We start from the raw sequence: 18,787 nt of genomic DNA, 5'->3' as shown, positions 1-18,787 counted from the left end.
GAAATTGCTTAACCATTGGGACAATACACGATCACTTTATCTCCTCAACCTTTATTTTACGCTGTAATTTTTTTGTGGAGTTTTATTTGTCTTTTCATCTTTTTTTCCCCTAAGTAGTAGTATTCATGATGTTGTCTCTATTTTATCAATGTGTTGTATCCCATGATGTGTTCTTATTTGCTTTTAGATTTAAACGTGTTACTCACTAGTATTTATATTTTGTTTAACAATGTATACTTTCCATCCATTTGTATCAAAAGTTTACTAATTGTATCAATTTTTACATGTCATTCCTTCATTAAGTACATAGTTAAAAGAACAAATATTTTTTTATGTAAGATAATTTATTTTTTTTATAACATGAATTAAAGTAATATCTGTTATTATTTTTACAATAATATACAAGTATTCTTGTGTCTTTTCACTAAATTAGTTATGTTCTCCTAAAGTTCATCATCATAACTGATTTCATATTGTTTTTTAAGTTTGTGTCCTTGAACAGCACGGGAACTACTTATTCTCCGTTTCAATCACTGTAATGCGACAGCAGTATTTCAATCCGTCTTTGGAATGTACACCAGTGGTACATTCCATCTCCAACTCCTTCTATCTCAATGTCTTTTTACAGCAAGTATTTTGCTATTCTAAACACAGTTCAAGATGTGTAAAATATAGGTTTATCTCCGGGCAGAGATAAGTTCAAGTTCATCGTGCGAAAACACGTTTAAGCACATTGGTTTTCTTTTTTCTATATCTAATAGCGGCGCAGACGACACTTTCGAAGACATTCTTTACTCCCTCATTTTTAGCAGCAGAACATTTGTTGTAATAGTCAGCATTTATTGATTTCATGAAGTTTTGTCCTTCAGAGTCTGACACATGGTCGGTATTATTTTCATCACGCATGTCACTATGTGTAGCAACTAAAACAATTGGTTTCTTCTTATTGAGTTTTCTGACCATTGGAATCCAAAAAGATTTGACGTTTTCAAATGATTCTTTGTCAACTGCACTGTAGCACACAACAATGACGTCAGATTCTGTTATTGTTTTTGATCTTGATGATTGATCTTCAAGCTGAAAAGATAAAGAGAATAATCATAAGTAATTTCATAATAATGTGGATATTCAGATTCGGGAAAAAGCTAACATTGGTTTCATATTTGTCTTTCAAAATATGATTCAATAAGTAGTTAATTAATTAACTTTTGATATCTAGTTGTTGAAAAATTTAAAATTGGTTTTAAACTTCACATTTCATCTATTCATAATTACTGAATTAAAAATACATTTTTTTTATTAAAAAGATAGATATTTACCTCATAGATATTGACGCTGTATTTGTCACCGTACGCAGATACAGATCCAGTGGATGTTTCTGCAACTGTAGCAACATATTTGTCTGAGAATTGGCCTCCAGCAAATCTTTTAGCAAGGCAAGTCTTGCCAACCATTCCATCACCAACAACGGCACAGGAAACAGTGTTCTCGTAGCAAACCATGTTTTCAAATTCCTTTTTAAAATCTTTTCGTTTGTTAGAAGTAAGTAGAAAAGTGATATGCCAAATGTAAAATCTTCAGCCCTTTTATAGATCCCGAGTCTATTGCTTGGATAAATCCATTGTTAATAAAGATCTCCTACTAAGTGAAGATTCCATTGTTTATAATTGGCAACCCTGTGTGATCAAAAATACCCCCAAGTGTTTCAACCTAGATAGCTCTCTCACTGCTTGTAGCCGAAATATGAACCTTTTTTATTGTTTATTTCTAGCATTTTTTTCTTGCATTTTTAGCTAACAGGAAATAATTCTTTGTTAACTTCATGTTATTGAATATTATGATGTTGTTTAGTTTTCTTTGTTTTGATATTTGATAGTTTGTGAACTAGATGCAATAAAACATTGTGTATAACCAACACAAAACTAGATACTCTTTAATCCTGAAGTTTGGAAAAATATATCAGACTTATAACTCATATGTAAAGTTTGTAGTTGATTTTTTTTATACATCAAATGATGGGTCTTCACATACCGCATGCTTTTATTAAAAATTACAATAGGCTGTCAAAGGTGAAAACCCTTGCAAACCAGGAAAAACTTATTACTTTAAGAATTTTATTCAATATTTTTATATTTCATTTTTATTAGATGCTTAAACGTTCTCCTTATAATCTATTGCTCATTCACGATTTGAAAATAGTAAAAAAACAGTAGATGATTTTACAGTGAATGAGTATGGCAAAGTCTCTTTATTACCATCTGGAATAGTTACGAATTGGAAGATTATCAAGAAGCCTTTGACTCAAGAATATAGTCATGAAAGAAGAAATAATATATTCGAAGTTTGGACACAAATGCCTAAGCAACAGATGAAAGATTTTCTTTAAACAATTTATTAATATGAAAATGATGACTCTCTTACTATACTAGTAGTTAATACATATTTTGGCTTGCACTTCAAACATCGAGTGGGTATCTATTCATTGTAAACTTCCCTTTGTTTTATATGATTGTATCAGGCACACAGAAAGCTATCAAATGGATTGTTTTGATTTTGAACAAAGAAACATATTCCCTACTGAGATATTACAATAGGAGTAACATGAGGCGTCCAGGTGGTAATATTGTCAAGATTAGGGGCATTTTATGATATTTATATGTAATGGAACTTGATTTCGTCTATATATAAAGCTTTAACATTTTGCTTTTTTATTCCAAAAAAACAGTTTCTCTAAGAAAGCAGTTTGGAAGTAAATTGTATGTCATTTTTTGGATTAACAAGTGTATTTTGTACAGTCTTGTGTGTGCGTAATTAAAATGCTACAATGAATTTGGAGATGTAAATATGATTTCATCAAATTAATTCTCGATGATTTGGATATAAAACTAACGAAAAATGTTAATATTCTTAACATTAAAATAAGGAAATTTACAGTGCAGAAGTGATACAGTACACATATTTTTTTTCTTCAATTGGGTTTTATCAATTGATTTCCACATGACTTTATGACTTTATTCGCATATTCTAGACAATTTTGTAAATGTATCCAATGCATGAAAAATAATTGTTAATTTCTCATATTTGTTATCTAAATTGTCTTGTGGTACATTTGCTTGCAGTAACATTCAACTATTTAAAAAAAAATATAATTCTTTTTGAATTTACAGTGGCTTCAATTTTACATTTAATGCTGAAGTGTTGGCGTTAATGGGCTCTAGAAATAGGTCTAAGTGTATTGTGTGCCTTTATTGGAACGATCATTGCCAATTTAATGAAAACAGAAAATTTATGTCACCCTTTAAAGCTGCATTGGTTAGAATTTCAATGGAAAATGAACTTGGGTCATAATGTATATCCTTATTCAATGTATGTGTGTTTTTGCAATTGCATTGACACACTGAAATTTATGCAAAATTGGTTCTTCTGAACTTCATTACAAAAAATGATAATGGACTAAACACAACAGGTAAGGGTAAAAAATATTCTTCCGTGACGCCAAAATAGTCGATTATACACATTAGGATTTGGAATATCAATAGTGGAAATGACTCATAATCAGAGAAAGGAAGAATTTATCAATTCATATCATCATCTGTGATATATCATTCCTCAGAAAACAATCAATTCTATCAAAGGAGAATAGTATCAGGTGTTAAACAAAATTTGGTAAATGAAATTAGATACCAAATATATTTTTTCACAGTAAATGCATAAATAAATATAATTAACAGGTACTTTTGTTGTTTTACTGTTTAATTGGTAGTACTAGTTAATAAATATTAGCCTTGAGAAACTCCTAGCTGATTCAATGACGAATGTCTATTTAAATTTTCCTACGACTTAAAGTCAAGTCCATTGTGCAAAAATGACAGTATATTTGCTACATTAACCTAGTTCTTTAGCCTATCGAACACTCTTTGGGGCTCTTTTTGTTCCTTTTGGTTTATTGTCCCGTGATTATGGGTTGTTACATTTTATTTACTGGAAATTAACTGTTAAAGAGGCTAAGAAGTAAGAGCTTAATGTGCTGACTTTGACATTTCGAAGGCCTTGGGATTACTTTTAAATGTCTATTCTGACTGAATTTCTTTCTTAGATTGCTGTCTTATTGAGGTTTGCCATACTTAATTCTCCCTTTCCATCAATGAACTTCATACAGTTTAATATACGAAAACATAACATCAGGCCGTTATTTTTTTTCCTTCGAAATGTTTCTCACTTTGTCATACGGGTTCTTTTTTCTAACTTACTAGATATTATGCGTTTTGATCATAGTTAAAGCTATAGGGAAAGGTAGCATCAGTAGTTTATTGATGTTCAGAACCCGTAAATCTATTTTGAATACTCAAACCAAGATAAAAAAAAACACACCTTAGGTATCAATTGAATTACAAACTTAAACGAGACCGGTGCGTTAACATGGTAAGGGTCTCTTGCTATGGAGGAATAATCTGCCATGCGAATCCAGACTCAGTAATAAATTTCACAAAACGGAAAGGTATATTATCGGTAAATTTAAAGATCTCACCATTATACTCATTTTTAAGAAGGAAAACCGACAAACATGTTCCTCGTCAGTTGACACAGTGTAGCATCACCAACGGGTATAGGTACCCCCGGAGCGATGAAAAAAACAAATGTGAAGTCAGGTAGGGTCAAATTCTTCTTGTTTTTATTATATTCTACGTTTTGCTGACGAATACAGTTTTGTGATACTGATTCCTAATGTAGCTACAATTTAGGGCTGTGTATGATCCTTAATTGGCTTTCTCTCTCTCTTCAAATCATCAGAATCTGATAAGGGGTACCTTTTCAACGAAGCATGGGACGAGTTCAAACTTGATAAAAACACATTCATCCTTCAACTATTCATTTGACGTTTTCGTAGAACAAGGTATTTCATATTTAAGCTTGAACAACACTGTACTTCGAAATAAACTATTGTTTACACAGAAAAATTCTCGTAAATAAAGCGGATAAATTGTACGGCGAATGGTTGTTTATTGTACGGGGATTAGAATAGGTACTTTTTGCTATCATTGTTTCTTTGCTTCGGGGGTACCTATATCCGGTGGTGATGCTAAATGATGGCTGTGAAACATAGCAAATAATGACAGTATGTATAGTTATTTAAGTTATACAATTTGTCTTTTTTTTAAACGGGAATCTAAATTCCTATAAGAATTAAATGCATTCACTTCTTTGACGTTTTGTTGAGGCTTCCTCCTTACAGGGTATTTTCAATATAGCTGAAAAGAAAATAACCTAATCCTTGTAATTCCTCTATATCCAATTGAACGTACAATTAAGAGTACCACTGATGAAGAAGGTTGGCAACATATCCTCACTTTCATGTGGACATTAAACCAACCTTATCGATAAAACGCAGATAGTTTTCACATAGTTATCTTTCCATCTTTATGTAGTAACATAGGCAGTACCTACATGGAAAATTTAAGTTTTTTTTTAGTTAAAATAGAATTAAAGGGCTTGTGTCTTGCCAAAAAAGCTTAAGATTTCAGTGATAGAGGGTTGCTGCTACTTTAAAAAAGAAATCATTGTCGACGACAAATATATTCTAATTTTTGTAGCCGTGATCCCAAATATTTTCTGCATTTATGACTTATAATCACCTATCGTGTGCTTTCTGAACTGCAATATTTTTTTCTTTTTAGAGCCACGTTTTTTCTAAAGACATATGATTTTTATAGCTCATTTCCTATTTTCTTTTTTTTTATTTCTCATTATTTCCTTTTGATTATTGTTAAAACTAATGTAAAATTTTGAGAACTCACTATGAATATCTTTATGAGGATATTTATTTCTCGTCTCTTGGATCTGCCTTTACATTGTGTATTTGATTCTGTTAACTTATATTTAACACATTATACAACCTATCTCCAATAAACATGGTTATGATGGAGAGTTGTCTCATTGGCACTCATACCACATCTTCTTATATCTATTAAACAGAAATAATTAATATTTAGTAATAAGTTGAAAAAGAAAAAACTTTTATTTGTTTGTAAATAATAGAACTAGCACTTAGATTGTCTACATTTTATGTATATGATACTAAAAGTAAACAACATTATCAACTGTACAAAACTAACAATGAAATAAATAAAACAATATCAATTTACACACCACAAGCAGTGAAATGGTCAAATAGGTAGAACTCCATGGGGCTATTATGATTACATACATGCGAATTTATAAACAATAGAATTGCCACTTTGCAGGAGATATTTGTCAAACAATAGAAGAAACAGAGCGATCAACTTATGTTCTGTAAAAGGCAATCAGTTTTAAGCATTTTTCACAACATATTTGTTGTTTTAATGCAATTTAGATGAAACATTTTTTCATTGAAATTTGGATACAAAACGTTATGATTTAAGTTTTCAAAACATCGAATTTCTATTTCGGAGTGGCATATAGCTATCAGTCAAAATTAAATTTTGATCGCTTCTAAAGAGATTTTGTCCACAACAAAGATTTCATGATTTTGAATGAGCACATTCACTAATATTTGACTTAAAGATAAGACGAAAGTATACTAATGTCAATAAAAGTATCCGAAGAACCAGGTGTACACAGAAAGATGAAGGACTGATATAAGTCGAATAAACATAAACCGAGATCACCCGCTTTTTGGTGGGGATCATTTTGCTCAGTTTTTAGTTTTCTATGTAGTGATTTGTTGACTTATTTGTCTTTTTCTCGTTTGTTTTGGTTTTTTTTTTATCATGGCGTTGTCAGTTTCTTCTCGACTTATGACAGTTTAATGTACCTTTTGTATTTTCTGGATCTTTTTTTTTTCTAATACATGAACATTTGACAAAGATGTTAAAAAATAGTTGCATAATTAACAATCTCATGTTGAAAGTGTACTGCATAATTAGATTAAACATTAAAAGAACTAGTGGATCATGCCTAGGAATAGCTTTATCATTGGGAACACCTAAGTTTACCATAACCTGCATATTTTTTTTATTTTTTTGTGGTCTATTGCATGTCTTTTCGGCTTTTATTTTCTTCTGAGAGTTTGTGATGTTGTCTCTCCTTTATCAAATGATACGTTCTTTTTTGCTTTCAAATGAAAAGTTTTACCCAGTAACAATGATATTTTGTTTCAATATGCATACTTTTCATTGTTTTTTACATGTCATTCATTCAATGTATTGTAGGTAACAAAACAAGAATTTTTCATAAAAGATAATTTATTTTTATAATATATATTAAGTTATAACAGTTATTATTTTACAATAATATAAAAGTATTGTTTGTGTCTTTTCACCATAATTTTATAAGTTTTTTTCTTTAAGTTCATCATCATGACTAATTTCATATTGTTTTGTAAGTTTGTGTCCTTCAACATCACGGGACCAATTTATTCCCATCTCAATCACTGTAATGCGACAGCAGTATTCCAACCCGTCTTTGAAATGTACACCAGTGGTACATTCCATCTCCAACTCCTTCTATCTCAAAGTCTTTTTACAGCTATTTAGCTTTTCTGAACACAGTTCAAGATGTGTTTAGTATATGTTTATCTCAGGGCAGAGATAAGTTCAAGTTCATCGTGCGAAAACACGTTTAAGCACATTGGTTTTCTTTTTTCTATATCTAATAGCGGCGCAGACGACACTTTCGAAGACATTCTTTACTCCCTCATTTGTAGCAGCAGAACATTTGTTGTAATAGTCAGCATTTATTGATTTCATAAAGTTTTGTCCTTCAGAGTCTGACACATGGTCGGTATTATTTTCATCACGCATGTCACTATGGGTAGAGACTAAAACAATTGGTTTCTTCTTATTGAGTTTTCTGACCATTGGAATCCAAAAAGATTTGACGTTTTCAAATGATTCTTTGTCAACTGCACTGTAGCATACCACTATGACATCAGATGCTGTTATTGTTTTGGATCTTGCTGATTGATCTTCAAGCTGAAAAGATAAAGAGAAAAATCATAAGTAATTTGATAATACTGTTGATATTTAGTTTGGTAAAAAAGCACAAATTGGTTTTCAAATTTATCATTTGATATAAATCAATCTATTTATAATTAATCAGTTACAAAAACTTTTTTTTGTATGAAAAGATATTTACCTCATGAATATTGACGCTGTATTTGTCACCGTAAGCAGATACAGATCCAGTTGATGTTTCTGAAACTGTAGCAATATATTTGTCTGAGAATTGGCTTCCAGCAAATCTTTTAGCAAGGCATGTCTTGCCTACCATTCCATCACCAACAACGGCACAGGAAACAGTGTTCTCGTAGCAAACCATTCTTTCAAATTTCTTTTTAAAATCTTTGAACGTTTGATAAGTAAGTAGAAAAGTGTTATGCCAAATGTAAAATCTTCAGCCCATTTATAGATCCCGAGTTGTTTGCCTGGGTAAATCCATTGTTAATAAAGATCTCCTACTAAGTGAAGATTCCATTGTTTATAATTGGCAACCCTGTGTGATCAAATATGCCCCCAAGTGTTTCAACCTAGATAACTCTCTCGCTGTTTGTGGCTGAAATATGAAACTTTTTTATTGTTTTATTTTTAGATTTTTTTTTCTCTCGCATTTTAGATAAAAGGAAACAATTCTTTGTTAACTTCATGTAATTGAATATTATGATGTTTTCTATTTTTCTTTGTTTTGATATTTGATAGTTTGTAAACCCGATGCAGTAAAACATTGTACTGTGCCAGTACGCAATGCATTAAGGAAAAAGGGAAACACAAAACTAGATACTCTTTTATAATGTAGTTTGAAAAATATAACAGATTAATTACTCACAATTAAAATTTGACAGTCATGATTTTATATGTATCAAAAGATGGGTCTTCACATGCCGCATGCTTTTATTCAGAATCACAATATGTTGTCGAAAGTTAAAAACTCTTGCAAACCAGGAAAAAACTATTACTTGAAGATGTTTTTATTAAATATTTTTATACTTCATTTTCACTAGATCCTTAACTGTCTTCCTTATAATCTATTGCACATTCACGATTTGAAAAAGTAATAAACAGAAGATAATTTCACATTTAATGAGTACGGCAAAGTCTCTTTATTGCCACCTGAAATAGTTACGAGTTAGAAGATTTTTTTATATTGTCAAATGCCACATATATCTTGAAGCATTTGACTACAGAATATAATCTTGAATATTCGAACTGTGGCCACAAATGCCCAAGCAACAGATGAAATATTTTATATAAACAATTCATATGATATAAAAATAATGACTCCCTAACTATAGTGAAAACACATTGTTGCTTACACTGTAATCTTCGAGTGGGTATCTTCTCTTTGTAATCTTACTTTTGATCGTATCAGGCACACAGAAAGCTATCAAATGTATTGTTTTGACTTTGAACAAAGAAACATATTTCCTACAGAGATATTACAATGGGAGTAACATGAGGCGTCCAGGTGGTAATATTGTCAAGATAAGGGGTATATTGTGATATTTACATGTACTGAAACTTGATTTCTTCTATATAAAAAGCTTTAAACATTTTGCCTTTTTATTCCAAAAAAACAGTTTTTCTAAGAACGTAGTTCGGAAGACATTTGTATGTCATTATTTGGATTAACAAGTGTATTTCCAAAAGTCTATTGTGCTTAATAAAAATGCTACAATGAATGTGGAGATGTAAATATAAATTCATCAAATTTATTCCTCGATGATTTGGATATAAAACTAACGAAAATGTTAAAATTCGAATATTAAAATAAGGAACCTTGCAGTGAAGAAGTGATACAGTAGACATATATTTTTTTTTCTTCGATTGGGTTTTATCCATTGATTTAAACATGACTTTATGACTTTATTTGCTTATTGTAGACAATGTTTTAAATATATAATTGCGTGAAAATAATTTTCAATTTCTCATATCTGTTATCTATGTTGTCATGCGGTTCATTTGCTTGCAGTAAAATTCAAATATTTTTTTCGAATTATAGTTTATTTGAATTTATAGTAGGTTTTATTTTACATTAACTGCTGACGGGTTGATGTTAATAGGCTCTAAATATAGTTTCAAGTGGATTGTGTACCTTTTTTGGAACGGTCATTGCCGATTTAATGAAAACAGGAAATTCAATGTCATCCTTTGAAGCTGCAATTGGTTAGTATTTCAATCGAAATGAACTTGGACCTTAATGTATATTCTGGCTTTATGTATTTTGTTTATTTCCAATGATAATGACATACTGAATATAAGCAAAATGGTTATTCTGGACAACATTACAAAAATTGATAAAGGACTAAACACAACAGGTAAGGGTTAAAATATTCTTCCTTTGCCGCCAAATTAGTCGATTAGACACATTAGGATTGGAATATCAATTGTGGAAACGATTCAGAATCAGAGAAAGGAAGAATTTATCAATACTAGTACATATCATTATCTGTGATATGTCGTTCCTCATTGAACAATTAATCCAATCACTGGAGAAATTAAATATGTGGCAAATGAACTGAAATACTAAAAACATATTTTCACAGTAAATGCATAAATAAATATAACCAACATATACTTTTTGCTGTTTTGCTGTTTATTTGTAGATATAAGAAGATGTGGTATGAGTGCCAATGAGACAACTCTCCATCCAAGTCACAATTTGTAAAAGTAAACCATTATAGATCAAAGTACGGCCTTCAACACGGAGCCTTGGCTCACACCGAACAGCAAGCTATAAAGGGCCCCAAAAATGACTAGTATAAAACCATTCAAACAGGAAAACCAACGGTCTAATCTATATAAAAAACGAGAAACGAGAAACACTTATGAACACATCAACAAACGACAATCACTGAACAACAGGTTCCTGACTTAGGACAGGTGCAAAAAAAATGCAGCGGGTTTAAACGTTTTAATAAGCGCCCACCTTCGCCCTAACCTGAAACAATAGTGTAACATCACACCATAGAAAGACACACTATAAAATATTAACTGAAATGGCTTACCTCAATCAAAAGACATATTAACAAAAACAAGTGAACATACACTGAACGAATAAATTTGATCTATGACACAATGTAAATACAAAATTAATAAAACAAGGAGGTTAGATGTAAAACAATATCAGAAAGACAACCATAACCTTGGACAAAATGCCACCAAATAAAATGACGTACACAGGTAAATAAAAATAATTTTGTTGTAAGGTATACATGGAGTACGGAAATATTTTTTACAAAATAAATAATTTTGTTGTTCAAAGTACGAGAACAGAAGTGAAAATTTAGCGTCATACCAAACACTTATCAAAGGTGGAAAATATTAAAAATAGTGAGACGAGATATAACACTAGATAAGTAAACATTAAATAACAAAAATGCATTACAAATTGTATAAACAGGTCAAATTAACACGGAAGTACGATTTGAGAGTACTCGCAGTTACTGAAAGCTAGTTAAAAGCCAAAAACAATTAATAATAAAAAATCATGCATCATAGACTAAAATCAACTAAAACACATCCCAGGAATTCAAAGATCTTATTACAACATTGGTAAGATAACCTTTACTAAAAATAGATATAAGAAGATGCGGTATGAGTTTGTTTAAAAGTTCGATGAGTTTACACGGATCACATAGTGTTTTCCGCGCTTTTAGTACAATATTACCGTAAAATTTAGGATGTGAAATTCTGTTTTTAATAAGTTTTCTACAGGTACAGCCAAATTTACTTAAATATCTATGAAAGAATCTAGAAAAAGTTTAATGTAATTTATGGTAACGAAATACCTGACTTAATAATTCACCAGTGATGTATTGATTACGTTCGTTAAAATCTATGACAACGCTACACACATGGGCATAACGAACGAGTTGGGATATATAAACACCGTATGATGGAGCCAAAGGAACATCGCCGTCTAAAAAAGGAAAATTAACAATAGGGAAAGAAAAATCGTCTCTTTTGTCGTAAATTTTAGTATGGATTTTCCCTTTAGAAATTGAAATGTCTAAATCTAGAAAAGGACAACTACTGCTGTTTATGTTAGATTTATTTAAAGTAAGTTCCTTTGGGTAAATTTCGGTAGTATATTTAGAGAACTCTGGATTATTTAACGAAAAAATATCATCAAGATAACGGTAGGTATTGTTGAATGTATCAACCAAATGTAACAATGACGTGTCTTTACTGAGTTCGGTCATAAACTGAGATTCATAGCAATAAGGAATAAATCTGTTATTAAAGGGGCTCAGTTAGTGCCCATAGGAATACCTACTACCTGTCGATACACTTTATCGCCGAAATGTACATATATGTTGTCCAGGAGAAAATTTAAAGCTTCAATCATATCTTCACATTTCCAGTAATTGTATCTAGCATACTTTCCTTTTTCGTTACAGAAAAAGGCTTTAAACGAGTTACAGCAAATAAATTTGTAATGAGATTTTTCAAAAGACCATTTAATTGAATATTAAAATTATTTCTTGATAAGATTATATTAAAGTGTAGTGTAGAGAGTAGAACAATCATAACTGTTAACAGAATTAAAAGGACCATAAAACACGTATTTTATCCAAAACCTCTAAGGAATTTTTAACACTCCAAAAATAATTAATACCATTATTTTGATAAGCTTTATGAAAGTTAATTACAAGTTCTTTGATAGTAGTAAGGGAGGTAGTTAGAAGCACTGACAGATTAGTAGTAGAACACTTACTAGATGCGGAGATGAAACGGAATTCAAATGGTTGTTTGTGTAATTTAGGTAACCAGTACATAGTCGGGACTTTCAAATTCTCGGAAAAGGCTTTAAGCTGGGTAGTGGCAGTGATATGCTTGTTTACAATTTGACTCTCTGTGGAGCGTTCGGAACTGAATGTAGACGAATTGATAATTTCGTTTTGGAGAACTTCCGTATAGTATTGGCTGCCTTGTCTGCGGTACGAACACAAACCGCTTTGCGAGTACTCGGAGTTTATTTTTTATTCTAGAAATGGGTATATCATTGACACTACTATTAATTTCAGAATTGTTTTCAAAATGAGATATACGAATATCAACAGTTTTCATAATGTTATTCAAATAACTGTCTAGAGATTTTTTATCAGATTTTAGACTTTTACACCAATTTTTACAGTAGGCAGACAAAGCGTCTTTAATGATCTGACGACAATGTTTCCAATCTATTATAGATGGAGGACGATATTTAGGTCCTTTCTTAAGAAAAGTTTTAACATAACGGTCTTCGGCGATGTTGGGGTCTCCTGGAATGACATGACCATAGGGAACATATCTAAAACTAGATGTTTCACAGTCTCAAGTGGAAGGAGCATTATATTCTATATTGACGTCTGATGTAACTGACGTATGATTAAAAATCAAACTTCTGCTGGTTTTTTTTATAAGAATACGAAATAATAGGTGGTTCTGTCTTATCAAAATATGGAGGTATTTGGCTATAGATGGTAGAGTCATTGAATATACTAGATAAGTAAATAAAATCAATACCTCTATTTATATATTTTAATTTAAGAAAATGCCTTTTATGATTTTCAGGTTCATCGATAATAGGAAACAGCCTGTGATGACAAAAGGCTGTAATAATACGGATGTATTCATACAACGGGCTAAAAAATGAAATTTTATCACACTCCTGAAAAATAGCATATAATCTACTTATTGGTATATGACCCAGTTTGCATAGTACTTGATGTCTACCATTATTTTTTTATAATAGATAACGTGTTCGTATTAGAAGGTTAGTGTTAGCCTTGAGAAATTCCTAGTTGATTGAATGACCATAGGCTCTTTTTGGCTTTTTTGGTTTATTGCCCCATGATTACGGGTTGTTCAATTTTATCTGCTGGACATTATTTGCTAAAGAGGCTAAACAGAAAGAGCTTAGTGGTTTGACTTTGACATCGAAGGCGTTGGGGTGACCTCCAGATGTCTATAAACGTATTTACACTTTTGGTATTTAGCTATATTTTGTCTCCGAATGACCTTAGATCTATTCCGAATCACCCTTTGACGTCAGACAACAATCAGTTTTTAATTGTGACGTCAAATGTTTTGAATTATGATGTCAAAGTTTACGGGAACCTGTGTGATTTTACGTAATGGCGGACAAGTTTGCATACAAGTGTAAATACGTCTATTATGTCTGAATTTTGGTTGCTGTTTTATTAATGCTGGCCCTACATAATCATCCCTTCCCATTTTTAATGAATTTCGTACAGTTTAAACTACGTTACATAACATCGTGCCGTTATTTATTTCCTTTGAAATGTGTCACATTTTGTTATATATATGGACTCTTTTCTAGCCTACTAGATGTTACGCGTTTTCGTCATAGTTAAAGTTATAAGGAAAGGTAGCAGCAGTAGTTTACTGGTGATCAAAACGCGTAAATCCATTTTGAATGCAAAAATTAAGATTAAAAAAAAAAAACATTTTAGAGTATCAAATGAATTACAAAATTAAACGAGACCAATGCGTTTACACGCTAAGGATCTTCTGCTATGCAGGACACATGTGGCATGCAAATCCAGACTCAGTAAGAAATTTCACAAAACGGAAAAGGATATTGTCGGTTAATTTACAGAACAGTCCACTGTGCTGCTTTTCAAGATAGAAGAAAGAAGTTGAGAAACATGGAAAATGATGACAGTATATATAATGTTTTGACATATACATTTATTCTTTTGACCAACGTGTTTTTAAACGGGAATCGAAATTCCTATTAGAATTATCTTTACTCCTTTCCTTTCCGTTTTGTTGAGGCTTACTCCATACAGGGTCTTTTCATGATAACTGAAAAGAAGATAACATTATCATCGAAGTTCTTCTATATCGTAATTGAACTAAGAATTTAAAGTACCACCGATGACGAAAGTCGGCATCATTTCCTGACTTTCACATGGAGTCATTGACCTTGAACAAACCTTATTGACAAAGAAAGACATTTTCCCCGTAGAATCTTTTCATCTTTAAATAGCAACATAGCAGTAACTGCATGGAGAATTTTAGTTAAATGGCTTGGGTCCCCCCCCAAAAAAAAAACAACAAAAAAGCTTAAGATTTCATTGATAGAAGGTTTTTGCTGCTTAAAAATAAGAGTCTTAAGATTTCATTGATAGAATGTTTTTTGCTGCTTATAAATAAGAGTCCATTGTTGACGCCAGACATAATTTATTTTTCGTAGTCGTGATTCCATATTCTTTCCAGCATTTATGACTTATAATGACCTATCTTGAGCAACACAACATGTGCCATTAGTGAAGTAGGAACTGAGTTTAACCTTGGGCTTTGATATTGTAAATGATGATAAATCGTTGGTTTATCTGTGCTTTCTGAACTGCCGTTTGATCTGGTATTTTCTAAAGAAATATGGTTTGTTATTGCTATACACCTGCTTTTTTCTTTTATTTTCATTCCCATTTTTTCTTATAATTACTGTTAAAACTGATATATAAAAATTATGATAGCTTACTATGAATATCTTCATAAGGATTATTTTTGTTTCTCGGATCTGTCTTTACTTTGTGGATTTGATTGTGTTAACATATATTTAACACATTTTATACAACCTATCTTTAAATAAACATGGTTAAACAGAAATAACTAGTATCTAGTAGTTAGTTAAAAAAAGAGAGAATTTTGATTTGTTTGTCAATACTTGTACTACCGCTTAAGTTTGTAAACAGTTTGAATATATGATATTTAAAGTAAACAAAAGTGTCAACTATACCAACTAAAAATGGAATGAAAAAAATTAATATCAATTTACCAACCACAAGCAGTGAAATGGTCAAATAGGTAGAACTCAAGGGGACTAATACGATCACATACATGCGAATGTACAAACAGTAGATTAGTCATTTTGCAGGAGATATTGGTGAAACAATAGAAGAAACAAGAGATCAACTTAAATTCTGTAAAAGGCATGCGGTTTTTTCATTTCTTTCGTTTACATTTAGAGACAAAACATGTTGATTTCAGCTTCCCAAACATCGAATTTTCCATTTCAAAAGGGCACATACTTATTAATTCATATCAAAATGTTTTCGCTTTTAAGGAGATTTTGTCCACAATAAAGATTTCATGATTTTGAATGAGCACAATCACTTATATTTGACTTCACAAACGTAAGATAAATTAAAAGTAAACCAATGTCATTAGAAGTATCCCTAGAACCAGGTAGGCACAGACAGATGAAGGACTGATATAAGTCGGATAAACATAACTCGAGATTACCCCCAGTTTTTGGCGGGGTTAGTGTTGCTCACTCTTTAGTTTTCTATGTAATGGTTTGATTTGTTGTTTGTCTATTTGTCATTTGTTAGTTTTTGCCATGACGTTGTCAGTTTTCATCCGCTTATGCGTTTTTAATTTCCGCTTTGCATCTTTTATCTCTTTGTTATGCCTAATACATGAACAGATATAGGTGTTGAAAAAATTTAAATGAATTTAAAACTTGTGTTGAAAGTGTGCATTAATTCGAGCATTATAAAAAAAACTAGTGGATATTGACAGGAATTGCTTTGCCATTTGGAGCACAAACGTTTACCATCACCTCATAACCTTTATTTTAATCTGTAGTTTTTTTTTTTTTGTGTACTTTTGCCTGTCTCTTCGTCTTTTTTATGAGTATTCTTGATGATGTCTCTCCTTTATCGATTTGATGTATCCAATGATTTTCTTATTTTCTTTTGAATTAAAACGTGTTACCCAGTAACATTGTTATTTTGTTTCAAAATGTATACGGGGCCTTTTATAGCTGACTATGTGGTATGTGTTTTACTGATTGTTGAAGGCCGTACCATGACCTATAGTTGTTAATTTTTTTGTCATTTGGTCTCTTGTGGAGAGCTGTCTCAATGGCAAACATACCACATCTTCTTATTTTTATATTTCCTATGATTTGTATCAAAAGTTTACTGATTATATCAACTTTTACATGTCATCTCTTCAATATATTATAAGTAAATGGTTAACAGAACAAATATTTTTCATGTTATATAATTTATTTTTACAACATAAATTAGAGTAATAACTGTTATTATTTTTACAATAATATACAAGTATTGTTTGTGTCTTTTCTCTAAATTAGTTATTTTCTCTTTTAGTTCATCAACATGACTAATTTCATATTGTTTTTGTAAGTTTGTGTCCTTGAACATCACCGGAACTACTTATTCTCCATCTCAATCACTGTTATGCGACAGCGGTATTTGAATCCGTCTTAGGAATGTACACCAGTGGTACATTCCATCTCCAACTCTCTATCTCAAAGTCTTTTTACAGCAAGTTTTTTGCTATTCTAAACACATTTCAAGATGTGTAAAATATAGGTTTATCTCAGGGCAGAGATAAGTTCAAGTTCATCGTGCGAAAACACGTTTCAGCACATTGGTTTTCTTTTTTCTATATCTAATAGCGGCGAAGACGACACTTTCGAAGACATTCTTTACTCCCTCATTTGTAGCAGCAGAACATTTGTTGTAATAGTCAGCATTTATTGATTTCATAAAGTTTTGTCCTTCAGAGTCTGACACATGGTCGGTATTATTTTCATCACGCATGTCACTATGGGTAGCAACTAAAACAATTGGTTTCTTCTTACTGAGCTTTCTGACAAGTGGAATCCAAAAAGATTTGACGTTTTCAAATGATTCTTTGTCAACTGCACTGTAGCATACAACAATGACATCAGATTCTGTAATTGTTTTGGATCTTGCTGATTGATCTTCATGCTGAAAAGATAAAGAGAAAAATCATAAGTAATTTGATAATATTGTGGATATTTAGTTTGATGAAAATGCTTAAATTGGTTTTAAATTTCTCATTAAATATATTTCATTTTATTCATTATTAACTAATTACAAATACTTTTTTTTATAAAAAAATAGATATTTACCTCATAGATATTGACGCTGTATTTGTCACCGTAAGCAGACACAGATCCAGTGGATGTTTCTGCAACTGTAGCAACATACTTGTCTGAGAATTGGCTTCCGGCAAATCTTTTAGCAAGGCATGTCTTGCCAATCATTCCATCACCAACAACGGCACAGGAAACAGTGTTCTCGTAGCAAACCATGCTTTCCAATTTCTTTTTAAAAACTTTGAATGTTTGATAAGTAAGTAGAAAAGTGTTATGCCAAATGTAAAATCTCCAGCCCTTTTATAGATCCCGAGTCGTTTGCCTGGGTAATTCCATTGATAATAAAGATCTCCTACTAAGTGAAGATTCCATTGTTTATAATTGGCAACCCTGTGTGATCAAATATACCCCCAAGTGTTTCAACCTAGATAACTCTCTCGCTGTTTGTGGCTGAAATATGAAACTTTTTTGTTGTTTTATTTTTAGATTTTTTTCTCTCGCATTTTAGCTAAAAGGAAACAATTCTTTGTTAACTTCATGTAATTGAATATTATGATGTTTTCTATTTTTCTTTGTTTTGATATTTGATAGTTAGTAAACTCGATGCAGTAAAACATTGTACATTACCAGTACGCAATGCATTAAGGAAAAAGGGAAACACAAAACTGGATACTATTTTATTATGTAGTTTGAAAAATATAACAGATTTTTGACAATTCATGACTTTATAATTATATGTATCAAAAGATAGGTCTTCACATGCCGTATGCTTTTATTTAGAATCACAATATATTGTCGAAAGTGAAAACCCTTTCAAATCAGGAAAAAACTATTACTTGAAGATGTTCTAATAAATATTTTTATATTTCATTTTCATCAGATCCTTAACTGTCTTCCTTATAATCTATTGCACATTCACGATTTG

The 18,787-nt window shown here is 31.2% G+C and overlaps 3 protein-coding genes across 3 annotated transcripts; all 3 read right to left on the bottom strand.

Moving 5' to 3' along the window:
- Window positions 1-325: 325 nt before the first annotated feature.
- On the bottom strand, window positions 326-1,541 carry LOC127738331 (cdc42 homolog). The gene is made up of 2 exons (XM_052249534.1): window positions 1,320-1,541; window positions 326-1,077 (listed from the first exon to the last, which is right to left on the bottom strand). The coding sequence occupies exons 1-2, from the start codon at window positions 1,500-1,502 to the stop codon at window positions 706-708; spliced, it is 555 nt and encodes a 184-aa protein (XP_052105494.1). The 5' UTR covers window positions 1,503-1,541; the 3' UTR covers window positions 326-705.
- Window positions 1,542-7,205: 5,664 nt separating this feature from the next.
- Window positions 7,206-8,369, bottom strand: LOC127738330 (cdc42 homolog). The gene is made up of 2 exons (XM_052249533.1): window positions 8,116-8,369; window positions 7,206-7,952 (listed from the first exon to the last, which is right to left on the bottom strand). The coding sequence occupies exons 1-2, from the start codon at window positions 8,296-8,298 to the stop codon at window positions 7,581-7,583; spliced, it is 555 nt and encodes a 184-aa protein (XP_052105493.1). The 5' UTR covers window positions 8,299-8,369; the 3' UTR covers window positions 7,206-7,580.
- An 8,614-nt stretch (window positions 8,370-16,983) lies between these two features.
- On the bottom strand, window positions 16,984-18,151 carry LOC127738329 (cdc42 homolog). The gene is made up of 2 exons (XM_052249531.1): window positions 17,896-18,151; window positions 16,984-17,731 (listed from the first exon to the last, which is right to left on the bottom strand). Exons 1-2 carry the CDS (start codon window positions 18,076-18,078, stop codon window positions 17,360-17,362), a joined length of 555 nt encoding a protein of 184 aa, XP_052105491.1. The 5' UTR covers window positions 18,079-18,151; the 3' UTR covers window positions 16,984-17,359.
- Between the last annotated feature and the right edge of the window lie 636 nt (window positions 18,152-18,787).

Source organism: Mytilus californianus, unplaced genomic scaffold (genome assembly GCF_021869535.1).
Source record: "Mytilus californianus isolate M0D057914Y unplaced genomic scaffold, xbMytCali1.0.p SCAF_4, whole genome shotgun sequence".
In the NCBI taxonomy this organism is placed as follows: Eukaryota; Metazoa; Mollusca; class Bivalvia; order Mytilida; family Mytilidae; genus Mytilus; species Mytilus californianus.
Note: the sequence above shows the minus strand (reverse complement) of the source record. Positions and strands in the feature narration are given on the sequence as shown.

Excerpts from the sequence above, each read along its gene's own strand:
- LOC127738331 (XM_052249534.1), bottom strand. The coding sequence starts at position 1,502 with ATGGTTTGCTACGAGAACACTGTTTCCTGTGCCGTTGTTGGTGATGGA. Across the intron at positions 1,078-1,319 it reads ACAGCGTCAATATCTATGAG|CTTGAAGATCAATCATCAAG; the intron begins GTAAATATCTAT and ends TTATCTTTTCAG.
- LOC127738330 (XM_052249533.1), bottom strand. The coding sequence starts at position 8,298 with ATGGTTTGCTACGAGAACACTGTTTCCTGTGCCGTTGTTGGTGATGGA. Across the intron at positions 7,953-8,115 it reads ACAGCGTCAATATTCATGAG|CTTGAAGATCAATCAGCAAG; the intron begins GTAAATATCTTT and ends TTATCTTTTCAG.
- LOC127738329 (XM_052249531.1), bottom strand. The coding sequence starts at position 18,078 with ATGGTTTGCTACGAGAACACTGTTTCCTGTGCCGTTGTTGGTGATGGA. Across the intron at positions 17,732-17,895 it reads ACAGCGTCAATATCTATGAG|CATGAAGATCAATCAGCAAG; the intron begins GTAAATATCTAT and ends TTATCTTTTCAG.